At 41.1% G+C, this 24,862-nt stretch overlaps 1 protein-coding gene across 5 annotated transcripts in view; it reads right to left on the bottom strand.

Moving 5' to 3' along the window:
• Positions 1-24,862, bottom strand: part of AFF3 (ALF transcription elongation factor 3) — a 611,721-nt gene that overhangs the window by 203,477 nt on the left and 383,382 nt on the right. For all 5 annotated transcript variants that reach the window (XM_058429074.1, XM_032176529.2, XM_032176532.2 and 2 more), the window contains one exon: positions 2,685-2,765. In XM_058429074.1, coding sequence (XP_058285057.1) covers positions 2,685-2,765 — 81 coding nt within the window. The remainder of the gene's footprint in view (positions 1-2,684; positions 2,766-24,862) is intronic.

The following is a 24,862-nucleotide window of genomic DNA, read 5'->3' as shown; positions in this document are numbered from 1 at the left end:
GGATGGCAGGATGCCACTGGAAGTACATACTGAATAAACTGTTCAGCTAAATTCCCCTGTACTGAATGAAAGGGCTAGAAGCCTGGGAACTTCATATGGGTTCTGATGTCAATTCCATCAATGAGATATCACATTTCATTCATTGAGGTGTTGCCTACAAAGCCTTAACTATTTACTATCTAATCCTTCACTGAAAAAGCTTCTTGACCTCTGATTCAAACAATGAGTTCTTGGGAAAGAATTAGATAAACATATCGAAAAACAGAATAGAGAGTCTGGAGACAAATCCATGTATTTATGAGAAGCTCAACTATTGACATAGGGTATTTCAAACCAGTGACGGGGGGAATGGGCTATTACACTGATAGTATTATAATAACTTACTGACCATTGAAAAGAAGAAAACTAGAATCCTACATAGTAACATCCACAACTAAAACAAAGTATAAAAGAATTAAAATAAAATAGAGGACACTCTTAGAATATTGGAGCAGGAAAGATCTTTTTTCTCTGACATAAAAATTAAACACTTTGCTAGTGTAAAAGGCACATAAAAAAGGTTTGCAAGAAAGTTGCATCATATATAATAGATAAATGAATAAGAGTTAAGGAGTTCCTAGAAATTAGTTTTCGAAAAGTGGCAATGGGTAATGAACAGGCAATTTGCAAAGGAAAAACAGTCAATGCTCAAGCTTAGAAGTAACTGGGAAAATGCAAATGAAAACAACAAGATATCAACTTTTCCTTCACCATACAGACACACTGATAAAAATCCCAGATGATAATCATTGGCAAAGATATGTAAAAAGTACTTTTTTTTTGGTCTTTTTTTTTTTTTTTTAAGACAGGGTCTTGCTCTGTCACCCAGGCTAGAGTGCAGTGGCGTGATCATAGCTCACTGTGGCCTCAACCTCCTGGGCTTAAGTGATCCTCCTGCCACCTCAGCTTCCCAAGTAGCTGAGACTACAGGTGTGCCACCATGCCTGGCTAATTTTTTCATATTTTTGTTGAGATGAGGTCTCACTATGTTGCCCAAGCTGGTCTTGAACTCCAGACCTCAAGCAATCCTCCTGCCTTGGCCTCCCAAAATGCTAGGATTACAGGTTTGGGCCAACACGCTGGGCCAAAAGTACTCTTGAAACACAGTCCAAAGTAACTGTGGCTTCTGATGCCCAGAACCACAATTCCTACTCAAGGTATCCTTATTAGAGGCATTCAAAGAGGCATTTGATCTAACAGTGTTTGTAATAATAACAAGCCATACATAATCTCAGTGTCCACTGAAAGGAATTTGATTAAATTATGGCAAATTCATACAAAATATTTTGCTGCTGTTTTGAAGAACGAAGAAAATCTCTATATATTCACTTGAAAAGGTCTTCAAATACATTTTATTATAAGAAAAATCAACTCTTAGAATGGAATTTATCTTTGTGATAACAGCAATGAACAATTCTTTCAATAATTCACCTTAGAAAGCGGTGATATTGATATTTATTTACTTTTTTGTTTTGTTTGTTTTTGAAACAGAGTCTCCATTTGTCACCCAGGCTGGAGTGCAGTGGCACAATCTCAGCTTACTGCAAGCTCCACCTCTCAGGTTCAAGTGATTCTCCTGCCTCAGCCTCTCGAGTAGCTGGGATTACATGCGTGCACCACCATGCCTGGCTAGTTTTGTATTTTTAGTGGGGATTGGGTTTCACCATGTTGGCCAGGCTGGTCTTGAACTCCTGACCTCAACTGAGCCACCTGCTTTGGCCTCCCAAAGTGCTGGGATTACAGGAATGAGCCATCATGCCTGACCAGAAAGCTGTGATATTGATATTTAGTAATGATACATATTGTTGAAAAAAATCAACTTTTGGAAAAAATGCTCTTAGTACTATATAACTTAGGAATTGGAAAAATATATATATATTTTTCCAAATATATATATATATATTTTTCCAAATATATATATATATATTTTCCATATATAATGCACAGGGAAAATGAAATGGCACATAAACTCTTGATAGTAATCTCCGGGTAAGGAAATAATCTCTGGCTTAGAGTGCCAGGGATGTTGAGATTTTGGTCTCTTCCCATTTGTATAATTTGATCCTTTATAATGAGTATGTAGTATGTGTCAGTTATTCAAATCAAAGAAAGCGTATTAGACTCATGTATATAGTAATTTATTTTGTGGCCAATTTTTTGGTGTGCTTTTCCTTAGAAAATATAGATATCTTTTTTTAAGTCCTAGAAAATATCTTAAGCTTTACAAAAGATATTCAGGGAAATTAAATACCACATGTCTTCAATACTAAGACATTGATTTTAAGATACATCATTAATTTAATAACAGCTTTTCAGAAAAATCCAGGACATACAATTTTATACATCACATTGAATGTTTAAAATGATTATAAGATGCATTTCAACTTCATGAATGTTTTTTAGATAAAATGATAATTACAGTAGTATCACATTTTGCAGAGAAGTGTAGGTAAGTAAGATTGGAGGCTTGATTCTCCCCCTTTCATAAATGAATACGTATGTGCTTGCAAATTGTTAAGGATCAGATTCACATGCCTCTGGCAGGAATTTTTGCAGGAGAAAAGACAATCATTGGTAAACCCACTGCCCACTAGAAATGCCTGCATGAGTGAAGCATATTCCTCCTGAGGGATGCAAGATCTCACCTTATTTGGAAATGGAAATTTGGTTGGTTCCACTTTGCCAGGTGCTTGAATAGCAGAAAGTGGTGGAAGCCAGGTCATCTCCTAAAGGATGGGATAAAAACAAACAATATTGTGATACAGACAGTATTTAAAATCAGCAGTATGTAAAGCAGCTGTACAAGCGGGCCTTCATAAGGCAGGGAAGGTGTAAGAAATGCACAAAGGCCGAAAGAATTAAAAAAAAAGATGTGAAATCCACTTTTATGATTTCATTTCCTAATTTTACCAATTCTTGATTCCTTGGCTCTCCCCATGCTCCCTTTATACCTTAAAAAGGTTTGCAAGGCTGTCCTATTTTCACTTCATTTAAGGTCCTGAGTAAAGGGACAATCTAGTAGCAAAAGTTCTATGGAAAATGCCACATGAAGGGTACTTGGACTCGATCCCACAGAATTCACAGGGTGTCTCCAAAGAAATGCATAAGGTACTTTTAACTTTATGGATCTTTATTAGAGGAGTTATTTATACAATTAGAAATAAAGTATCAGTTCTCGATAAGGCCCACACATCACTTTGGTCTTCATAAAAATGTCATTCACGGAGAGTGAAAAAACAAATCACGCCTATAATACAGAGAGAGAATGGTGTCATTTCTTATAACACAGTATTAAGAACACAACATGAGCTTAACATGGAATAATTTGTCATACACTTTTTGACACACTTTCTCTAAGCCTTGGGAGAGGGACAGAGGGGTTGTTTTATTCACTTCCAGTATTCACCTTCAGTTTCATCTCCGGAAGAGAGTTCCAATCAATAAATGATTACAGAATTACATTGAGGACGCCAACTTGGCGTTTATGAATTGGATCTGAACCCTATTATTATTATTATTATTATTATTATTTTTTGAGATGGAGTCTCACTCTGTTGCTCAGGCTAGAGTGCAGTGGCGCAATCTGGCTCACTGCAACTTCCGCCTCCCAGGTTCAAGTGATTCTCCTGCCATAGCCTCCTGTGTAGCTGTGATTACAAGTGCCTGCCACTATGCCTGGCTAATTTTTGTATTTTCGGTAGAGTCAGTGTTTCACCATGTTTGCCAGGCTGGTCTCGAACTCCTGACCTTGGGTGATCCGCCCACCTCGGGCTCCCAAAGTGCTGGGATTACAGGCATAAGCCACTGCGCCTGGCCGAACCCTATTTCTTGATTTGCCTGCACTTCCAAACCCAAGCAAGCACAGAAGCAGTGGTCGATCCGTTTTCAGAAAAGTGAGAAATTCTCTTGAGGTGAGGACATTTCCTTACCTCCCTTTGGTGGGTGGCTGTTGAAAAGCGATTCCATCAGGATTTTGGAATGAAAGAGCTCTTGGAAATGGCCATGTGCCTTCTTTTCTTGGGTCATTCACCTCCCCCCAGCACCTTAGATAGTGCAGAACCCACACAGGAAGCCGTGGGAGGGTGAGTGTGTTCAAAGCCATGCGGGAAGGATTTACTGACCCCATATCATATAACCCACATGACACAGGCAGTAGGTGGGTTAGGCACATATGCATTCCAGGTGTCCCTTCTCCATTCTGCTGTTACCAACGCTCCCCCAGGAAAGCAAAGGCGGATCCAGTGATCCTTTAAAATGTCCCTCTCTCCTCCCATCTCTGCCCTGCTGGTGCCTTGGTCTCCCTTTGAGGAGGCTGATAAGCAGGACTGTCAAGTTTGTGTCCACAGTGGCATCTTTGTCCATGGAGTCAAGGGACTATTCGTCATTCTCAGAGTTGGGCCACCTTGTCTAGGACCCGGTCAGCTCTTACCCAGAGTGTTGCTACCCGATGAAGAAAGCCATGAAGACACAAGTGGGTTTTCTACACCTTGGCTCTCCCATAGGGCCATCTCTCTTCTACAAGGTTTCTGATTTTCCCCTTCCATTTTCATTACTGGAGAGGATATGTGATTTTGCTATAAGTGGCCTCAAATCTTCTGTAGAGAAATTACTCATCAATTACAAACTATTAAAGTAATTGTCCTTTTCCTCTTTTGTTGACTGTCTGATGTGTCCCTGAGTCCATCCCACTGCTAATCAGCCACTCAATAGCTTCCTTTGCAATCACTCTTTTGCTCACACAATTTACACTGTATGATCCTCAAGGGCCAACATTGCAACGTACAAACTAATTACTCATGATTAAACATCAGACTTACACATAACACCCCGGTATGTTTATGTTAACTTTGCATACAGACTCCCTCTGTGTATCAGAATGCCTCACATTTGTGCAATTTGTCTCTGACTGTAGCTAAAATCCAAAAAGATAAACTATTATTTCAGTGTGTCCTCCAGCAACTCAGGAATAACTAAAATGGAAAGTCCATAAAAAATGAGTAACAGTACTTTCAAAAGAACACTTCCTAGACCAACAGCTTCTTACAACTGACACTTTCAGGTTCAAATCTGTTTAATACACCGTTTATCCAAGAGTGGAATAGCAGACAAACTTTGAGATACCACTAAGCTGTGATTCTTAAGGGTGGAAACTGTCCTCCTGATCTTTGTACCTTAATCAGGGTCCATCCCTGAGTACCCACTCATTCCCTGCATGAACATTTCCTGAAAACTCACCGTTGGCAGGCACTGTGACTGTGTCTTATGTACACGAAGTGCTCAGTTCAGCATCTACTGAATTTGAAAGTTAGGGTATTGGCTCTGGCTGTGTCTATTATCAGTCTTTCTTCTCTAATTCCAGCTACGCTTGTAATCAATCTTTCCATTTCTTTCTTTCTTCCTTTCCTCCAACTCACCTGTTCATCCACCCAACCACAAAAGCAATTTCCACAGAAGGCAGATGACACATTCTCTTAGCTTGCTGTCCTCATACAAATACCCCTTCTCCTTTGAAGCTCTCGCCAGGTGGTTTTGGACCCTCACTAAAGATGCACTAAAGATGAGCTGCATCTTTCTCTGTCCACTCCACTCCTTTAAATCAGACTAATGGCTCCCTCCAAAATTGCCTCCTGCCCTCCCTGCGCTCATGATATCTTCCTATTTTTTTTTTTTTTTTGAGCTGGAGTTTTGCTCTTGTTGCCTAGGCTGGAGTGCAATGGCGCGATCTCAGCTCACCGCAACCTCCGCCTTCCAGTTCAAGCAAGTAGCTAGGATTACAGGCCTGCGTCACCACACCTGGTTAATTCTGTATTTTTAGTAGAGATGGGGTTTCTCCATGTTGGTCAGTCTGGTCTCGAACTCCCGACCTCAGGTGATCCGCCTGCCTTGGCCTGCCAAAGTGCTGGGATTACAGGAGTGAGCCACCGCGCCTGGCCCCTATTGGTTTTTAAAGGCAACTGGGCAATCTTATGGGCACCCCCAAGCATTTCTTTTCACCTTCTTGACATGTTCTTCTTCTGAGTCCATCTCTGCTCCTCTCAAATTTTTGGCTTCACAACCCTGACTTTAACTCTGACCTTTGGACTTTGTCTTGAAGATTTTCCAGTCTACTCTGAGCCAGCTCATTCCAGGGAATCTCCAAGCCCTATTTCTCATAGGTAAAAATCGGCATATTAAATTGCTCTTGAAATTCAACACCCAACACTAGCCACCTTGCAGACATCTTAGCTGGCTTCTCCTACACAAGGGGAGAATCAATGGCAGGTCCATACAAATCTGGATCAAGCCCTCATGTCTCCAATTTTGGATCAAGCTCTCATTCCAGCTTCTCTGATTCTATTCTTGGGCTCCTTAGGAAAAGGTAACTGTTCACAATGTGGGATACAGAAGTAGGACACGGACTTCTCTAAACTTGGGCCCTCCTTTCCTTCTCCTTTGAGGCTCTCGCCAGGTGGTTCTGGATCCTCACTAAAGATGAGCTGCCTCTTTCTCTGTCAATGCCACCCCTTTAAATCAGCCTAATGGCTCCCTCCAAAATCACCTCCTGCCCTCCCTACCTTCATGTCTTTCTATTGGTTTTTAAAGGCAATTGGGCAATCTGGTGGTGGCTTGGGCCATGTGGCTTGGGCAGTCCTTGAATTCATTCCTAGTCTGTTCCTTTTTCTGAGTTCCTCAGACATTCTTTCCACATTGGTGATTTTTCTTGAGCCTCACTTTGATCCCTGCTTTCTCACAACAGGTGACCTTGCCTCCTATGGCACTGAATAAACAAAGGCTTTTAAGCATAAATGTTTCCCAAGGACAGACCTGTGGGTGTTCATGCCTGACCCCGTTGCCTTCCCTCTGGTCTGACTGCAAGAGGATGAGTTACAAGCTAATGCCTGCCTGCACCCTCTGTCTGTCTGTTTCTCTGTCCTTGGGGATCTAGTTCCATCAGTTTCCCACTGGTATTGCTTTAACGTCAATCTTTCCTTCTCCACTGGCTTCTTCCCCCAAGAATGACAAATGATCTCAGCCCTCAGCCTTTTCTGACCCTGTATTCCTCCCTCCAGCTGCTCTTCATTTCTCTATTTCTCTTGATAGCTAACATTCTCAAAGAAGTATTTATACTTGCTGTCTTGACATCCTTGTCTACCATTTGTATTTTAAAGTTTTTTTTTGCAGATTATACACGTAAGAGTCCATATAATATTGTGCATATGTGTGTGTAAGCTTAAGATTAATGAAACAAATACCTATGAACTCATGACCCACCTTCACATTTCCAAGACCTTAGCAACCACTTTCAACAGAAGCAGCCCTTACATAAGCCCTTCTGTTGTCAAGGTCATTGGATTTCCTTGAATGCTCATTTCCTCCTGACTGTTTTCCCCACTGGCTCCCACGCTGTCCTCCTGGCCCAGCTCCACTCTCGGAGATCTCATGCTCATTCTTTTTTGCTGAAAATTCTTTTCTCTCACTGTTCCTTGGGTGTTTTGTGTTTAGCCTTCCTCTCACTATTCTTTCCCTGGCTGATCTTGCTACTGTGGCTTTAAAAACCATCTAGTATGCTGGTGATGCCTAAAAACACATCCAGGTCTAATGTGCCCACTCTAGATGTCTACTGAGCCTCGCAACCTGGGTGCTCATGAGCAATTCAAACTCACCATGTTTAAAGCTAAACTTATGCACCACACAAACTTTTCTTCTCCTTGTATTTTATATATGGCAGCAACATCTATTAACTCTTCATGTCAGCATGCCTGGAGTTATCCCAGATTCCTTCTCTTTCACTCCCTCTCTCATAATAATAACAATAATTCTCACTTATTAAGCATTTAAATATATTACGCATGATTTAAAACGCTTTACTTAATTCCCATACCCACCCTGAAAGGTAGGCTTTATTATTTTCTTACTTTATAGATGAAGAAACTAAGTCACTAAAAGGTTAAGTGGTTTGCTGAAGTTCACCCAGCAGCTGGACTTACCATATCCCGGGCTACCTCTAAGTGGATCCAAGACCTTGTACATTCTAGCCAACTCCTAAATCCAGCCTCCCAAGCTGAGATCCCCTGAATATACCATGCTTTGCACATGCTGGTAGCACCTCCCAACCTCCTATTGTTTGCTGGGTTGTGTACTCATCCATCAAGACCCAGCTCCATTTCCTCCTTTGCTATGAAGTCTTCTTTGGCCAAACCAAGCCACCGTTGACTCAGCCTTCCTTTGTGCCACATTTCCCACGTCCAGGTCTCTATTAGAACACTTGTCCCTTCTGTTGTGGTTACTTGTTTATACATCTGTGCCTCCCCTCTAATCTGTGATGAACCCCTCAAGGCTGTGTAATTTTTGTCTGGTGGCCCAGCACCTAATACAGAGCCTGGAGCAGAATGGGTGCTCACTTCATTTCTGAACAAGTACTAAATTGAACATTCAGCACTGAATCTCTGCAGTGTGTCTACCTTTCCCTCCTTTCTGTTACCTAAACTGCCATCCTAATCACACCTTCATTATCTTTAACCTGAAGTACTCTTATAGCATCCTGATTGGTTCTCTGTCTTCTGTTAGCAGTCCAACCTCCACACTGCTGCCAACTGAATTTTCCTAATTCAGAAAAACTTCTCTGCTCTAAAAATCTCCACATGCGGCCGGGCACAGTGGCTCATGCCTGTAATCCCAGCCCTTTGGGAGGCCAAGGCGGGAGGATCACCTGAAGTCAGGAGTTGGGAGACCAGCCAGGCCAACACAGTGAAACCCTGTTTCTACTAAAAATATGACATTAGCCAGGCGTGGTGGCATGCACCTGTAATCCCAGCTACTCAGGCAGCTGAGGCAGGAGAATCGCTTGAACCTGGGAAGTGGAGGTTGCAGTGAGCCGAGATCGTGCCACTGTACTCCAGGCTGGGTGACAGAGCAAGACTCCATCTCAGAACAACAACAAAAAAAAACAAAAAAAAACAAAACTTCATATGCATCATCACATCAGAATGATGATGATGATGGCGATGGTGACTCTGAAGATGATGACGCCTCCCGTTAAGTTTTAGTTTTCAAAATACTTCCCCATGCATTTTGTCACTTATGCCCAACCTTTAAAGCAACAATTACCATCTCCATAGTACAGCAAGGAAGTTAAAGCTCAAAAAGATTAACTGATTAGTCCAAGTTCACTCAGTTCCTAGGTTTGGCCAGATAACTCTTTACTCCCAGTCCAGTATTTGTTTTCCACTCTATTGCATTTACCCTCAGAAACCTCACCCTAGTACTCAAGACCTTCTACAATAAGGTCCCAGTCTTCAGCTTCATGCCTTTTTATTGCTCTACAAATACTCTACCTACAAGAAAAACTAGCCTCTGCTTTTACTTACACCATCGCCTTAGTGCGTGAATGCCCTTCCTCATATGTTTCTGGGTCTCTCTTTATCCATTAAGGCTCATCTCAAACATCATTTGTGTCTTAAGGCTTTTGCAGATTTCCCTTCTATGCCAATATAATAGGACAGTTCTCTGCTCACGCTCCTCCAGAGCACTTATTTCTTTTTCTCTTATATTCTGTTTTGTGTTATGAGTTTCATGAATATGTACTTCCATCTACACCCAACCATTTATCTCTCTTTGAATGCTCTTTCTCCAATGTAAAATAAAAGCAATACTTAGGAATCCTAATAATCTCTTTTAAGAGCAGTTTTACTAGGCATAATCCCCAAATAGGAATTCTAATAATCCCTTTCAAGAGCATTTGGATTTACTAAACGTAATTGCCTAAAGAAGGAATATAAATTTCCTCTGAGAGGGATATTATCTACTTATCTTTGTGGAGACTGGAACATCTTACATAGTAAGTGCTCTATATAAACTTGTTGAATTGAACTGAACATCCATGTTTCAATGCAAACTTGCTTGCTAATTTTGCTTTAATTATAGCTAAGTATTTCCATGTGATTTTTCCATCTAACGAATTCTACTAACTACATGAAGGAATAGTAAAGAAAATATGGCTACTTAAAGCATTCAGGTCTGTAAGAATTTCCAAAAATGTAAGAATTATTTCTATGGATTATTTTAATACATTTTTAATGTAATGCAAATACAAAATATGTTATGTAATATACATACAAAATAAAATGTAATTTATGAGGTGCAATGCTTTTATAAGATTGATTATCCATTACATTAAAATTTCACAATAGAATTGCATGGGAAAATCAAGGGCAAATAGATTATCCTGATTTCCTCTTCTATCACTTGCTAGCCTCCTGAGCTTAGGTAAGTCACATGCTCAGTAAACGACCGTGATTTCCAGCTGTGGACTTGACGATCAATCAGATCTCAGTTTGTGGTACCTTACAACCACAGGATATGGGGATATAACTATCCCATGGTTTAGTCATAAAGATTAAATGAGATCATATATACATACATACATATATAAAGAAACTAGCATAGTTCCCCTCCCATTTAAGCATTCAATAAAAGACAGCACTGATTAATATCAAGCTGAGTTTCTGAATTGTCTCTAAAATGAGAAATATAACTTCACTCTGAGCTTTAGTTGTTGGGAGTCTGAGATGAGAGAATATATGGGAAAGAGTTTTTTAAATAAAAGAATAAGTATCATGCAAATGTAGCCTGTAATTAAGCTAGGATTATTAATGCAAACTATGTATTACTAAAACAGAAAGATATTTAAAGAGATTATTACGATTTCTAAGTATGATCTGTACTTTTTATTGGAGAAAATGTCCCTAAGTTTTTTCATAAAAACAGATTTCTAACAAAATAATAGCAGTCAGTGGGATAATATGATTTGATAAAAATGTATTTCATTTGCACCTCATTTCTGGTAATGATTTAAAATATAAGCAAAGGTAAAATTTATCATTCCTGCTAAAATTGCACTTAGCTTGCTCCACATTATTTTATCACTGAGAAAGAATGCTATTTCATTACAAGGACACTGATCCCACGTCACTGTAGCCATGGTCCTCACCCCTGCCTGTGTTCCTGACTTTACCCCCAACTACCTTTCATTGCTGCTTTGCCTCTATTGACCTACTTTGGCCATCCTTTAACCACTTCCCAGACTATATGTAAGACAGGAACAGAAATGTAATGTTTAAAGCCACTTACTCCAAAGTCTAGCTGGCGACCTTCGGATCTTATAAACTACCCTGCCCTTTCTTTGCTCTGTCTGCCTTCTCTCCTTTTTCATTTTCTTGTCACTCAGGAATAAGGCTGCACCCTATTCCCCTAGCCTTGAGGTCCTCAGTTTTGCCCTTGGGTTTCTTAGTCACCTGCCCTTTTTTTTTTTTTTTTGAGATAAAGTCTCACTAAGTTGCCCAGGCTGGCCTCAAACTCCGGGGCTCATATGATCCTCCTGCCTTGGCATCTTGAGTAGCTGGAACCACAGGTGCATGTTGCCATGTCCCACTCCTTAGCCTTTTAGATACTCCAAGTGATGGAACTGAGAATCCACACATCTGCCTCAACACAGCATTACCAGTCTCTTCTCCCTACAGAGTTGTCTAGTTACTCAAGGGATACATTCAGGTGACTTCTTATTCCTTGTATAGGCTTATAATGCCAAGACTCTTTATAGTAAACATATTCACTTTTCTCCTAAAATGAAAGAATAGATGGTTAAATGATAAGGATACAGAATATTGCCCTTCATAACTGTCTAACATTTTCTCTATCCTCTATATCCCAATTTTTAGGAGGTCATGGTCACATGGGCCAGTTTCCATTTTCATGTCTACTCTACAGCAAGACTGACGCCAGTCTCCAAGAACCCACACACTGATGGTGCATAGACTTTCAGGTGCTCAATCTGCACAATGTCCTCCATGTAGCTAACCACTTTTCTGATGCCAGTTGGCTCTGTCTGTTATAGGACAAGTGACAGGAGGCCTCGGGCATCCCCACCCTCACGTAGCAGCTCTTTGTTATCAAAGGAGAGAAGAAACAAAAATAGAATTTTAGCCTGAAGTTAAATCTTCGAGTTCAGAGTGTGCAGCTATGAAGATCTGCAAAGTCTATTTAGCTTAAAAATAGGTTCAACTAGAAAAAATTTAAACCATGTTTTAATTTCCTTATTTAAACAAGTGAGGAGAAAAACACTTTTCCTGGTCTCTCTCCCTTGTCTGTCACTGCCACAGGAGTGTTCCATCTCAAACAGTTACTATGTCACCTTTGCTCCAAAGTTTCCAGTGACCCTGGTCCAATTGTTCAAGATGCTCTGCCACATGGCACCATCAAGGACCACTGTGGCATTACTGCCTGCTGCTTTTCTATACACTGTCTTCCCCAAGCCTGATGTCTTAACTTCCTGTCCTGCCCCAGGCTTTCCTGCCCCACCTTGTTTCACTTTTCCTTTCACGTTATTCCATCTCTCTTACCTCTGCATTCTTTCTCATCCTGGCCTGTCTGTGAAGGTGACCTGTGCTAGCGAGTGAGCCCTCTCTACCCTCCACTTATACATAATCAATGCCACTTTTTTTTTTTTTTTTTCAAATGGAGTCTCGCTCTGTCACCCAGGCTGGAGTGCAATGGTGTGATCTCAGCTCACTATAACCTCTGCCTCCCGTGTTCAAGCAATTCTCCCGCCTCAGCCTCCTGAGTTCCTGGGACTACAGGCACATGCTACCATGCCCAGCTAAGTTTTGTATTGCTTAGTAGAGATGGGGTTTCAGCGTGTTGGCCAGGCTGGTCTCAAACTCCTGACCTCAGGCGATCCACCTGCCTTGGCTTCCCAAAGTGCTGGGATTACAGGTGTCAGCCACTGCACCCGGCCAACGCCGCTTATTTAGCAACTACATGCTACTCAGTGCTGTGAGCTTTCTTGTCATGTGTTACCACTATCAGAATATTTTTAAAATCCCTACTAGATTACAAACTCTTTGAGGGAAGGGATCATGTCTAATGATGCTCTTATAACTCCTCAAAGGCCTAGCACAATGGTCAGAATAATAGGAATTCATTGAACCTCTCTGTAATTCTCTTTTCTTGCCTGTAAAATAACGGTAGCAAGAAATTACACTGGTTTCACCAAGCATATGTGACTGTTGCGAGGATCGAAGGATCTGCCTGGCAGATGACCGCAGTTAACTCCAGAATTCTTTGTGCTCCGAAACTTACTGTTTTCTAAACAAGACAAGGGATGAATTCTGTGACTCGGGAATAAAAATGCAAGATGCCCATGTTGATGTTTATGTGTGGCAGTGGCTGCTGATCAGAGCATGATTTCATTTTCAGTTTCTGTATCAGAATAATCATTCAGCTTTTCAGTTCTTTCACACATATTATTCGTGTTATGACACTCTTATCAGATAAGTGCTGCCAACAACAGACACGGTAATTTTTACTGCACGGCATTTCATCTAAATGCTGGCAGCTAATGCCACTGTACCTGGTGAAGAGGAAAACACTCCTACAGGCCTGTACCTGGGACACCAGGCAGTAGCCCTGGAGTCAGATCAAGTGGGAGAAACATATTCCTTCCCTAATGGGACTGCAGAGTTCATTCTGCCTGTCAATCCATTCCCAGCATTTGTGGGCAAAGACCCAACATTCCCCTTTAAACACAGATTCCAGGGTCAGGCTTGAAGGCTCAGAACTAGTAAGTCACACTTAAAACCTTTAAGTTGGCCTGTAAATCAACAAAAATTCACAAACAACCTTATTTTACCACTCTACAGTAAAACAACAACAACAACAAAACCTGTATAGTTTGAAAAGTAATAAATACAATGCATTCATATCGATTAATAGTAACAGGCCAGGAACAGTAGCTCACGCCTGTAATCCCAGCACTTTGGGAGGCTGGGGTGGGAGGATCACTTGAGCCTAGGAATTCTAGGTTTCTGTGAGCTATGATTGCACCACTGCACTCCAGCCTGGGTGACAGATGGAGACCCTGTCTTTAACAACAACAACAACAACAACAACAACAACAACAACAACTAGCATTTAAATGGAAATACTGATTGAAAACTTTTAGGAAAATGGTAGCTGCTGAAAAAAGTGTCTTTAAAAAATATCTATTTCTCATAGTATAGCATAGGCTGCTAAAATGCCAGAAACCAAAATTGCAACTGATTCAAACACAGATACAAATGAGCAAATAACCAAAAAGACTGCAAAAAAGGTTAACAAAAATCATAGCAAAATCTTGTTTCTACAATCTGAAAACCCAGGAATATGTCCAGTTTGAACTGAAACAGGCCTGAGAAGGGGATTCCTGGGAGCTGTACATGTGTTTTCTGGTCTTATACCGACCCACTGGATGACAGGATCTCAGAATGGGACGCTGATTAATCTACTTCATTGCAGTGCCTGAGCTTCTGAACTCTGCCCCTGCCTGCAATGAGGTTAATCATCAAGGGATAAAATGGGGTAACAATCAATAGAATCAGTTTGAGACGCAGCTTTCAGTTCAGGTTTTGCAGACTGACCTTCAAACTGGAAACGCTGAGGGTAACTCAGACCTGTGCATCACACTTGCTCCTTGGTCTGTAGATTCTCACTTATCTAAAAGCAGAGGCCACAGGGCATCTGGCCTTTCATTACTTCCTTTGCATCGTCAAAAGCACTCCTTATTGCAAAGAAGTCAATTCCATGCCATTGGAGACCCCACCTTTCACCTCCTTGACTTCAGCTTCCCTGGAAACTGAACTCTCCACAGAGAGGATCAGAACATTGAGAAAAGTCAAGATACAGTCTTCACCTTAAAAGTTTGTTTCATGCTAGATCCCTTAACTTTGGACCTTTCTGGAGACTTCTTGTTCTCGTTTTGCATTTTTCCTCTGCTTTCTTTTGGGGCAGAGGATGAGGGTCACCTGTCTTATTGTCTCTCTGTGTCAAGTACATTCCTGTTCTATTTATTTACTTGAAACTTTTTTGAACAATAAAAATGAAACATTAAAAAAATTTATTCTTTGATCCACGTGGCTTTCAATGTTCATTTTATTACTTGTGTTTAAAAAATAATATGATTCTCATTCTTTAACTTGGAGATTGTTTTTTAGAACTGAGCATTGTGTTAAAATATTCAAAGTAGTAACATTTAGATTGGGTTTTCAGAATTTTAGGAAGATGGTTTTGCTGCTGAGTATACAGCTGCATGGACTGAGTGACTCTTGTTAAACCCAGGTGACTCCAACTTCACCACGGAGCCCCTGCTGCAATATACAGACACCTGCCAGTTTCTGGCACTTGTTCAAATCTTGTGCTCATGCTGAGAAGCAATAATTGGTCTAATTTTAAATTTTAAAAATGCTTTTTTTTTTGACAAGCAAAAAAAAAATTAAAACATTTGAGGGGCATTGAGAGAATTTCCCAATTTCTGAATCTGGGGCTCACACATCACTGTGTCATTTCTGAGCCAAATCATGTCAAATCATGTTAACTCGAGGTTTATAAAAAGTGAGCCAAATTTCTGATCGGCTCAGGAGAAAATGCATGTTACTAACTATGCCACTGACACTTTATTTCTGACTCACGTAATACTTTTTAGTGGTAGCACAAACAACCAGAAGTGAGCCTTCCTAACAGACAAATAGATGATCGTTGAACTAACTGTGGTTTACAACAATCAAACTGCTCGTTCATATATACTTAAAGGAAAAGATGGCATTATTTGGGACAGACTGGAAGACTGTGGAGGCTGGAAGGAGAAGGAGGTGAAAATTACATTCTTGGCCATGTTTTCCACACAACCCATTCCTGAACCCCTTTCCACAGACAATTTGGAAGTGTGCATTCAATAAAACCCCTGTGGCAATTGCAGAGAAGCAGAGGGTAGAAGAGATCAGGCTTGGAGTCAGCATCTGGGAAACCTTGTATAATTTTGGCCTTGCCATAAACCAGCAGAATGACCTCGGGCAAGTTTACTTTTCCGATTATTAGTGTCCTTATCTGTAAATCGGTATTAATCGTTCTATCTTGCAGGATTACCTGAGTGGTTAGTGATAAATATACAAAGAACCTAGTATAATAGCTGGCACATAGTAGGTGCTTATAAACAATAATTATTGCTGTATTACTACCTTTATAACTAGTGTTGGCAGCTTCTGGACTCGACCTGGTGAGGAAAGAGGACGGATATAGAAGAAGTTTATGAATTTGTTTTTTAATCTATTTTACTCAGTTAATTATTTAATATTTAACTGGTTAATTATTCATAGTCAAATAGAAGGCTTAATAAAAATGTGCTTATTAAACAATAATTTGCTTCCTTAACTCCCTTCGCCACTGAAAAAGCATGTCCCTAAAGGGAAGGAAGGATGCTATCTCAGGGTCTGGAATTTTTCTTGAAAGGGACAGTTACTAGAAATCAGCATGCACCCTCTTTCTAGTTTGGGGCTCTACAGATTAGAAGCTTTGCCCTCATGCTATAGACTATCCTTGCAAGCACCAGCTCGGGTAGTATAGGAGGTGTTGGGCAAGCTGGGAGTGTAGGGGGAGGGTACCCAGCTATGATGACAGGGCAGTGATTACTGTCCAGGCAGGTGGCTGAGCAAGGTGACAAGCCTGGGCAAGAATAAACCCTGGAAACTACTAGGGCCAGGATCAAAGTTCCCGGTCAGGTGAGACTTCTGGTTTACCAGAGGGAAGGTTCGTTAGGCCAATCCTGCCAAAGGCACATGCCTTTCTCCCTTTCAAATGTTTCCCAGCTAAATCACTTCCAAATGAGCAGACTTCTACTAACTTTATGCAAGTATTTTTCTCAGTTTTGAGAGGTGATTTATAAATCACTGAATGGCACTGCCCTAGGCCAGCAGGGATGTCTCTGGGTCTTAAGGATGAATGTGAAAGGCAGGATGACTTTATAGGAAACAGAAAATGTCTACTAACGTGCTCCAGATATTGACAGTCAAATCCAGAGGCTGGAGGAAAGCTCGTTAGCCTTGGAAAAACCATCTTTTCTTTTTCTTTTCTTTCTCATTTTTCAGAAATAAGGTTAAACTATCCTTAAGAATAAGAAGGAAAATATTAAAACAATTCCCTCCAAAAGTTCATAGATCTTCAAGAAAAGAGAAGTTAGGACCAAAATATAAACAGGATGACAACTGCTTTTATTTGAAGAAAATAGAGCTTTCTGGAAGACTGAATTAGCATAGCCTGATAAAGTGCTTATACATTGGGAAAAGATATTCTATGGGAGCAAACAAAGATAAAAGAGGAAGACATTAAATTAATAACGGCTAAAGAAGGTGAGAGCCTGAACTCACTTGCTAAATGTGTCTTTAAAGAGGGAGCCAACGTGATCTTGCAGGAGTCTCTATGAGAAGGTGAGAAGGAAGGTTCTTGGTACTCAAGGGCAAATAGGCAATCTACAAATTTCAGACGAATGTTTTTATCCCTTGATGTTCACTGACAACACAGACACAGTTCCCTGTTTTGAAAAGAGGTGTAACAATCATGCTGAACAGTCTGAGACTTAATAGAGCCAATCAGTTCAGTTTCTATTAGTGCACCTGTACACTCAGGCATGCGTTCAACCAAATACACATTTAAACACTTGGGCTACTCTAGGTCTTGGGAAACAAAGCAGAATACAACAGACATGGCCCCTGCTCTCAGGAGGTGTAAGCACCATGAGAGGAGAGAAGCAATAAACAATGAACAAATACATGTAAACGCAACAGATCTATATTTGAACAGTTGCTGCATGGGTCTGACGGGTCTAATTAGCATTTTGGCAAAGAAGAAGCATGAGAAGGGCATGGATTCTGTGTCAGACATTTGAGGGGCTAGCTTGTGGAAAAGACATTATGTATGGTTTAAAGCTACAGGGAAGATTTTGGTTTTAATAAACTTCCTAACAATTTCTGTCAATAAACATTCCATAGGTGTTTTGTGCTAAGCACTGTTCCAGGTGGCTACATTCTGGTAAAATGAGGTAGACAGTAAACATGTATATGACACTATGTAACATCACATGCTGTAACCCAAAGCAGCATAATTTAGCATAATGTAATATAACATAGTAACCATTAAAACTGTGCATCAGTAAACTGGCCATCACCATCAGTAAAATGGTGAGCTGCAGCTGGGTGCGGTGGCTCACGCCTGTAATCCCAGCACTTTGGGAGGCCGAGGCGGGTGGATCACGAGGTCAGGAGATTGAGACCACAGTGAAACCCCATCTCTACTAAAAATACAAAAAATTAGCCAGGCGCGGTGGCAAGCACCTGTAGTCCCAGCTACTCAGGAGTCTGAGGCAGAAGAATGGTGTGAACCCGGGAGGCGGAGCTTGCAGTGAGCTGAGATCACACCACTGCACTCCAGCCTGGGTGACAGAGCAAGACTCCGTCTCAAAAATAAAATAAAATAAAATAAAAAAATGGTGAGCTGCTTAGCTTATCATGGAGGCATTTGGGATCACAAGCAGAGTGGGATGTCTCTGGGAATCCCCAGCCTGGAGCAGCTTCCTCTGACTTTGGTGGAGCCACATGCAGGGCTCACGGCAACTTCTGCTCTCTATTCTTTTTCATGACTTAATTGTTGTGTCTCAATATTTTCGGTCTCTATTCCTGATTCAATGAAGTTCTTAATTTCATATGTGATCCCTGGTGGGTTTGGGACACATGATTTCATTTTAGTTTTTAATTTAATTGAAAAAGTATTTCCATAATATTTTCTGCTTACATAAATAACATATGCTTCTGGTTAAAAGGTTAAACATTGCAGAAAAATAGCAAATGCAGGAGAGTGAAACCCCCCAGGATCCTAACACCTGCAGATAATGTCAATGGTGAACAGTGTTAAGCACTGGGTAGTTATCTGATTTTTATACACATGCATTAAGATGGGGATTATATTAATATATGTATATTTAATGAGGTCATACTGTTCGGTGATATGCTCTTTTTCACTGAGCATCTTTCCCAACACAACATACAAATGTGTCTTCTTTTTTGTAGTTATTATTTTGGATTGGTTCATCTTTTAGTCTTTCTACCTAAGAATAGTTTACGTACCATAGTTACAGTGTTATAATATTCTGTTTTTCTGTGTACTTACTGTTACCACTGAGTTTTATGCCTTCAGTTGATTTCTTCTTGCTCACTAATGTCTTTTTCTTTCAGATTAAATATCTCCCTTCAGCATTTCTTGTAGGACAGGTCTGGTGTGGATGAAATTCCTCAGCTTTTGTTTGTCTTGGAAAGTCTTAATTTCTCCTTCCTGTTTGAAGGATATTTTCACCAGATACACCATTCTAGGGTAAAAGTTTTTTTCCTTTAGCACTTTAAATATGTCATGCCACTCTCTCCTGGCCTGCAAGGTTTCTGCTGAAAAGTCTGCTGCCAGACGTATTGGAGCGCCACAGTATGTTACTTGTTTGTTTTCTCTTGTTGCTTTTAGGATTTTGTATTTATCCTTGACCTTTGGGAGTTTGATTATTAAATTTCTTGAGGTAGTCTTCTTTGGGTTAAATCCCCTTGGTGTTCTCTAACCTTCTTGTCCTTGGATATTGACACCTTTCTCTAGGTTTGGGAAGTTCTGTTATTATTCCTTTGAATACACCTTCTCCCTATCTCTCTCTCTCTGCCTCCTCTTTAAGGCCAACAATTCTTAGACTTGCCCTTTAGAGGCTATTTTATACATCTTATACCTGTGCCTCATTGTTTTTTATTCTTTTTTTTCTTTTGTCTTTGCTGATCATACATTTTCAAACAGCCTGTCTTCAAGCTCACTAATTCATTCTCCTGCTTGATCTGTTCGGCTGTTAAGAGACTCTGATGCATTCTTCAGTATGTCAGCTGCATTTTTCAACTCCAGAATTTCTGCTTGATTCTGTTTAATTATTTCAATCTCTTTGTTAAATTTATCTGATAGAATTCTGAATTCCTTCTCTGTGTTATCTTGAATTTCTTTGAGTTTCCTCAGAACAGCCATTTTGAATTCTCTGTCACATACCTCTGTTTCTCCAGAATTAGTCCCTGACACCTTATGCCTTATCTAGTTCATTTGGTGAGGCTGTTTTCCTGGATGATCTTGATGCTTGAAGATGTCATTGGTGTTTGGGCACTGAATAATTAGGTCCTTATTGCAGTCTTTGCAGTTTGGGCTTGTTTGTAGCTGTCCTTCTTGGGAAGGCTTTCCAGGTATTTGAAATGACTTGGGTGTTGTGATTGACACTGTATCTGCATTAGGGGGCACCCCAAGTCCAGTAACATTGTAGTTCATGCAGACTCATAGAAGTACTGCCTTGGTGGTCTCGGATAAGATCAGGAAGAATTCTCTGGAATACCAGACAGAAACTCTTGTTCTCTTCCCTTACTTTCTCCCAAACAAATGGAGTCTCTCTTTCTCTCTGTGCTGAGCAGCCTGGGGCTGGGGGTGGGGTGACATAAGCAGCCCTGTGGCTACCACGACTGGAACTGTGCTGGGTCAGATCTGAAGCCAGCACAATACTGAGTCTTACCCAAGGCCACTCCCTGGCTACGGCCTATATTTGCTCAAGGCCCTAGGGCTCTATGATCGGCAGATGGTAAAGCCAGCTGGGTTTGTATCTTTCCCTTCAGGGCAGCGAGTTCCCCCAGCTGGGTCCAGAGATGCTGTCTAGGAGCTAGGGACTGAAGTTAAAAACCTTAGAAATCTACGTGGTGTTCTATTCTACTCTGGCTGAACTGGCACTCAAACTATAAGACATAGTCCTTCCCATGGTCCCTCTCCTTTCCACAGGCAGAAGAGCCTCATCCCAAGGTCACCACCACGACAGGCCCACAGGGATTACTGTCAGGCCGCTGCTGATGTTAACTTAATGCCCAAAGGCCCCTCAGTCAACCTGTGGTGAGTGCTGCCTGGCCTGGGACTCACCCTTCAGGGCAGTAGACTCCACTCTGGCCCAGGGAAGGTCTAGAAATGGTATCCAAGTGCCAAGGCCTGGAATCAGGGACACCAAGAGCCTGTTTAGTGCTCTACCCTGCTGTGGCCAAGCTGGTACCTAAGGTGAAAGACCAACTCCCTTTTACTTTTCCTTCTGCTTTTCTAAGCAGAAGGAGTCTCTCATTATAGCCACCACAGCCGGGAATGTGGTGGGTCTCACCTGAAGCCAGCAGTCTCAGAGTCTCACCAAGGCCCATGGCATATGACCTGGGTATCACTGCTGGTTCAGGGACCAAGGGCTCTTTAAGTGAGCAAGAGATGGATCTTGCCAGGACTTGGTCCTTCCCTTCAAGACAGTGTCTCCTTCTGGCCCAGGGTGTCTCTCTAGAAATGTTTTCTGAGAGGTAGGGCCTGAAAATGGGGCCTCACAGCCCTGACTGGTGCCCTATCCCTCTGTGGCTGAGCTGATAACCAAGATGCAAGACACAGTCCTCTTTACTGGCCCCTCCTGTCCTTAAGCAGAAGGAAGGGGTCTCTTTTGAAGCTATGAGCTTTGTTGCTTGGGTTTGGAAGAGGGGTAGTGTAAGTACTCCCTTAGCTTCCCTGGATGGTGTCTTAGTACGTCACGCAGCCCCCAAATCCATTGGCTCTGAGTCCAGCTCAGCACTAGGACTTGTCTAGGAATTACAGAGCCTGTAGCCTAGACTGCCTTTGAAGTTTATGTAAGGCCCCAGAGCTCACAGCATGTTGGTGGTGAGGCTTGACGGAACTCAAGTTCCTACTGTTCGCATGGGGAATTCCTCTCTGGCTAGAGCTCATCCAAATGCTCCCTCTGTGGGCAGGCGTCAGCTGAGTTCAACCCAGTTTTACTTTCTGCTGTAACAGGGCAGCACTGAGTTCAAAGCAAAGTCGCACAGTCGCTGCACTCGCCCTCTCCCAAATGCACAGACTTCTCCGTGCCATGTGGCTGCTGTGGGGGGATGGTGGAAGAGTGGCATTGGTGATACCAGACTGTCTTCCCTACCCTCTTCAGTGCCTCTTTCAGTGATATGAAGTTAAAACCAAATACTGTGAGTGCCCATCGGATTTTTGGTTCTTATGAAGGTACTTTTTTTGGGTAGATAGTTGTTAAATTTGGTGTTCCCACGGTGGGGTCAGGGGTGGTGACTGGTGAAGCTTTCTATTCAGCCATCTTGCTCCATACCTCCCAAAACATACCTTATCTTTTACAGGCTGCACAGACTATCTCACTGCTTAGAGGCGCCATAGTTTATTTGATCAAAAGATAGAGAAATGAGTTTTTGTCATTTTTTCATTACTAAAAATCATGCTTTGGCAAAAATCCTTGTACATGTATCTCTTCACAGTTCTGTATTTCTTGTGCAGGATTAATTCCTTGAATAGAATTTCTAGGTCAAATGGCATAAATATTTAAAATTTTAATATATTGTCAAATGGTTTCCCTGAAATGGTCTATCAATTTATATCTCCTCCAATAGTATATGAGAGTCCCTGGTTCTAAACACTTTTACTAATATTCTTTTTAAAAATTATTTTTTACATCATTGCCAATCTTATAGCAAAAATATTATATTGTTTTAATGTCATCTCTATTAGTGTACTGTATTTGTTAGTCATAGTCACTGTCTATTTGTGAAATGCTAATTCATATCCTTTGCCCATTTTTCTATCAGAATCTACATTTTTCATATTGGTGGTTAAGGAGTACTCTGGGTATCCAGGAAATCAGTGATGTATCTTGCCAGCTGGGTGTTAGTTACATAAATATATTTTCCATGCATGCATATATGGAAGTAATTCCTAATGTAAAAATGAACAAGAAAACTTGGAAGAAAAAAAGAACTCTTGAGAAGAAAGAGTGAGTGATATAATTTTACCACTGAAAAGTATTGAACATAGTCATCAAAGTATGTGGCAGGCAAGTTTTATTGCCTAGCAGCAAACTTTTCTAAATGTTGAACCAAAGAAAGTTTATTTCTAGAAATATTTGTAACAAAAACCTAAGTTGGCCAAAGCAGTAAGGTTCCAGTTGTTGAACCATTAGGTGTGTGAATGAGTGCAAGAGTGCGTTTGTGTGAATGATTGTGAATGTGTGTGTCTATGCGTGTTTGTGACTGTGTGTGTGCAAGTGTATGTCAGTGTGAATTTGTGAGTATGAGAGTGAGTGTGAGTGTGCGAGTGTGAGTGTTTGATTATTTCCTATGGACTCAGCAAGGCATTTGCCACCAAAGGAGATAAAGAAGCAGCCAAATATCTGATTCCTGTGCTCAGGGTATTCATAAATAGGAAACAAAATAGAACAAAAAACAACAGTATCAAGAGTGATGTATAGCTGTCCCATGGTATCCATGTGGGATTGGTTCCAGGACCCCTCTCAGATACTAAAATTCATGGGTCCTCAAGTCCCTGATATAAAATGGTGGAGTATTTGTATATAGCTATGGACATCCTTCTATATCCTTTAAATTTTCTCTAGATTACTTATACCCCAATATGATGCCTACACATCACTTCATTCTATTGGATTCAACATAGTACTCAGCATGGCAAACTACAGTTTTGCCTTTTGGAACTTTGTGGATTTTCCCCCCCAAACAGTTTTGATTTGTGGTTGGTTGAATTCACCAATGTGGAACCCACAGCAGATATGGAGGGCTGACTACACATGTGCACGTGCACACACACACACAAAGTGGGCATAAGGAATCTTATTAGGGTAGTGAAATGTTCTAAAACTATATTATGATGATGATTGTATAACTGTAAATTTACTAAATTTACTACATATCACTGAATTGCACAGTTGAAATGGGTTAGTATTTTGATACACAAACTATATCTTCTAAAGTTGAAAAAAAAATGACGGATACTTGGTACTTAATTATGTCCTGCAGACTATGAGTAGAATAGTGGTACTGAGAAGAGAAAGTGCTTTCTGACTTAGGGCAAAGTGCGTGCAGAGAAGGCACAGCAGGTTTTGGAGGAAGTGTCAGAACCCACCTAAGTGTGGCTCTTCTGACAGTGGGAATGGAGCCTGACTGTGCAGGTGGAGGAGGGAGATAGTGTGTGCTCTGGCATGGTCAGTGATGAAAATGGAACAGGTTTGAGCACCTGGCTTATGGGCACTTTTAAAAAACAGAGCAATTCATGCAGCACTATTCACAATAGCAAAGACATGAGATCAACCCAAAGGCCCATCAATGGTAGACTGGATAAAGAAAATGTGTACATATATACCACAGAATACTATGCAACCATAAAAAGGAACAAGATCAAGTCCTTTGCAGGGGCATGGATGGAACTGGAAGCTGTTCTCCTCAGCAAACTAATGCAGGAACAGAAAGCCAAACACTGCATGTTTTCACTTATAAGTGGGAGCTGAACAATGAGAACACATGGACACATGGGTGGTGGGAACAACACACACTGAGGGATCATCAGGAAGAATCGCTAATGGACACTGGGCTTAATACCTGGGTGATGGGTTGATTTGTGCAGCAAACCACCGAGGCACACGTTACCTATGTAATAAACCTGCATATCCTGCACATGTATCCCAGAACTTAAAAAATGAAGAAAAAAAAAAAACCAGAGCAATTCAGACTCAACAGCATGCCAGGGAAGATGTCTCAGCCCTGGTGTCCTGACGAGAGCAGTTTCTGAATAGGAAGAAGGCTGGCACAAATGGATACAGCAACACATTCTAGAGATGCAAAGTTCCAACAAAAGCATTTTAAAGGTCACCTTGTTTATATAATATTTATGTTTTAAGACTTTATGATTCCCCCAATATTTCAAAGCTCTCAGAGACAAAAGAATAACATGGTATAAAGAAGTGGAACTCGGAATGTGGAGACATGGACTCTGGTCTCAGAGCCACAGGGAACCGTGGAATCTGGAGGTGAAGACAACCCCAGGAAGTGACATATTTCTAAATTTTCTGACGAGGACACCCAGCCCCAAGAAGTTCTGCGAGCTGCCCAAGGCC

This window comes from Hylobates moloch, unplaced genomic scaffold (assembly GCF_009828535.3).
Source record: "Hylobates moloch isolate HMO894 unplaced genomic scaffold, HMol_V3 SCAFFOLD_15, whole genome shotgun sequence".
NCBI classification, from domain to species: domain Eukaryota; kingdom Metazoa; phylum Chordata; class Mammalia; order Primates; family Hylobatidae; genus Hylobates; species Hylobates moloch.
The sequence above is the reverse complement of the archived record's forward strand: the minus strand, read 5'-3'. Positions and strand labels throughout refer to the sequence as shown.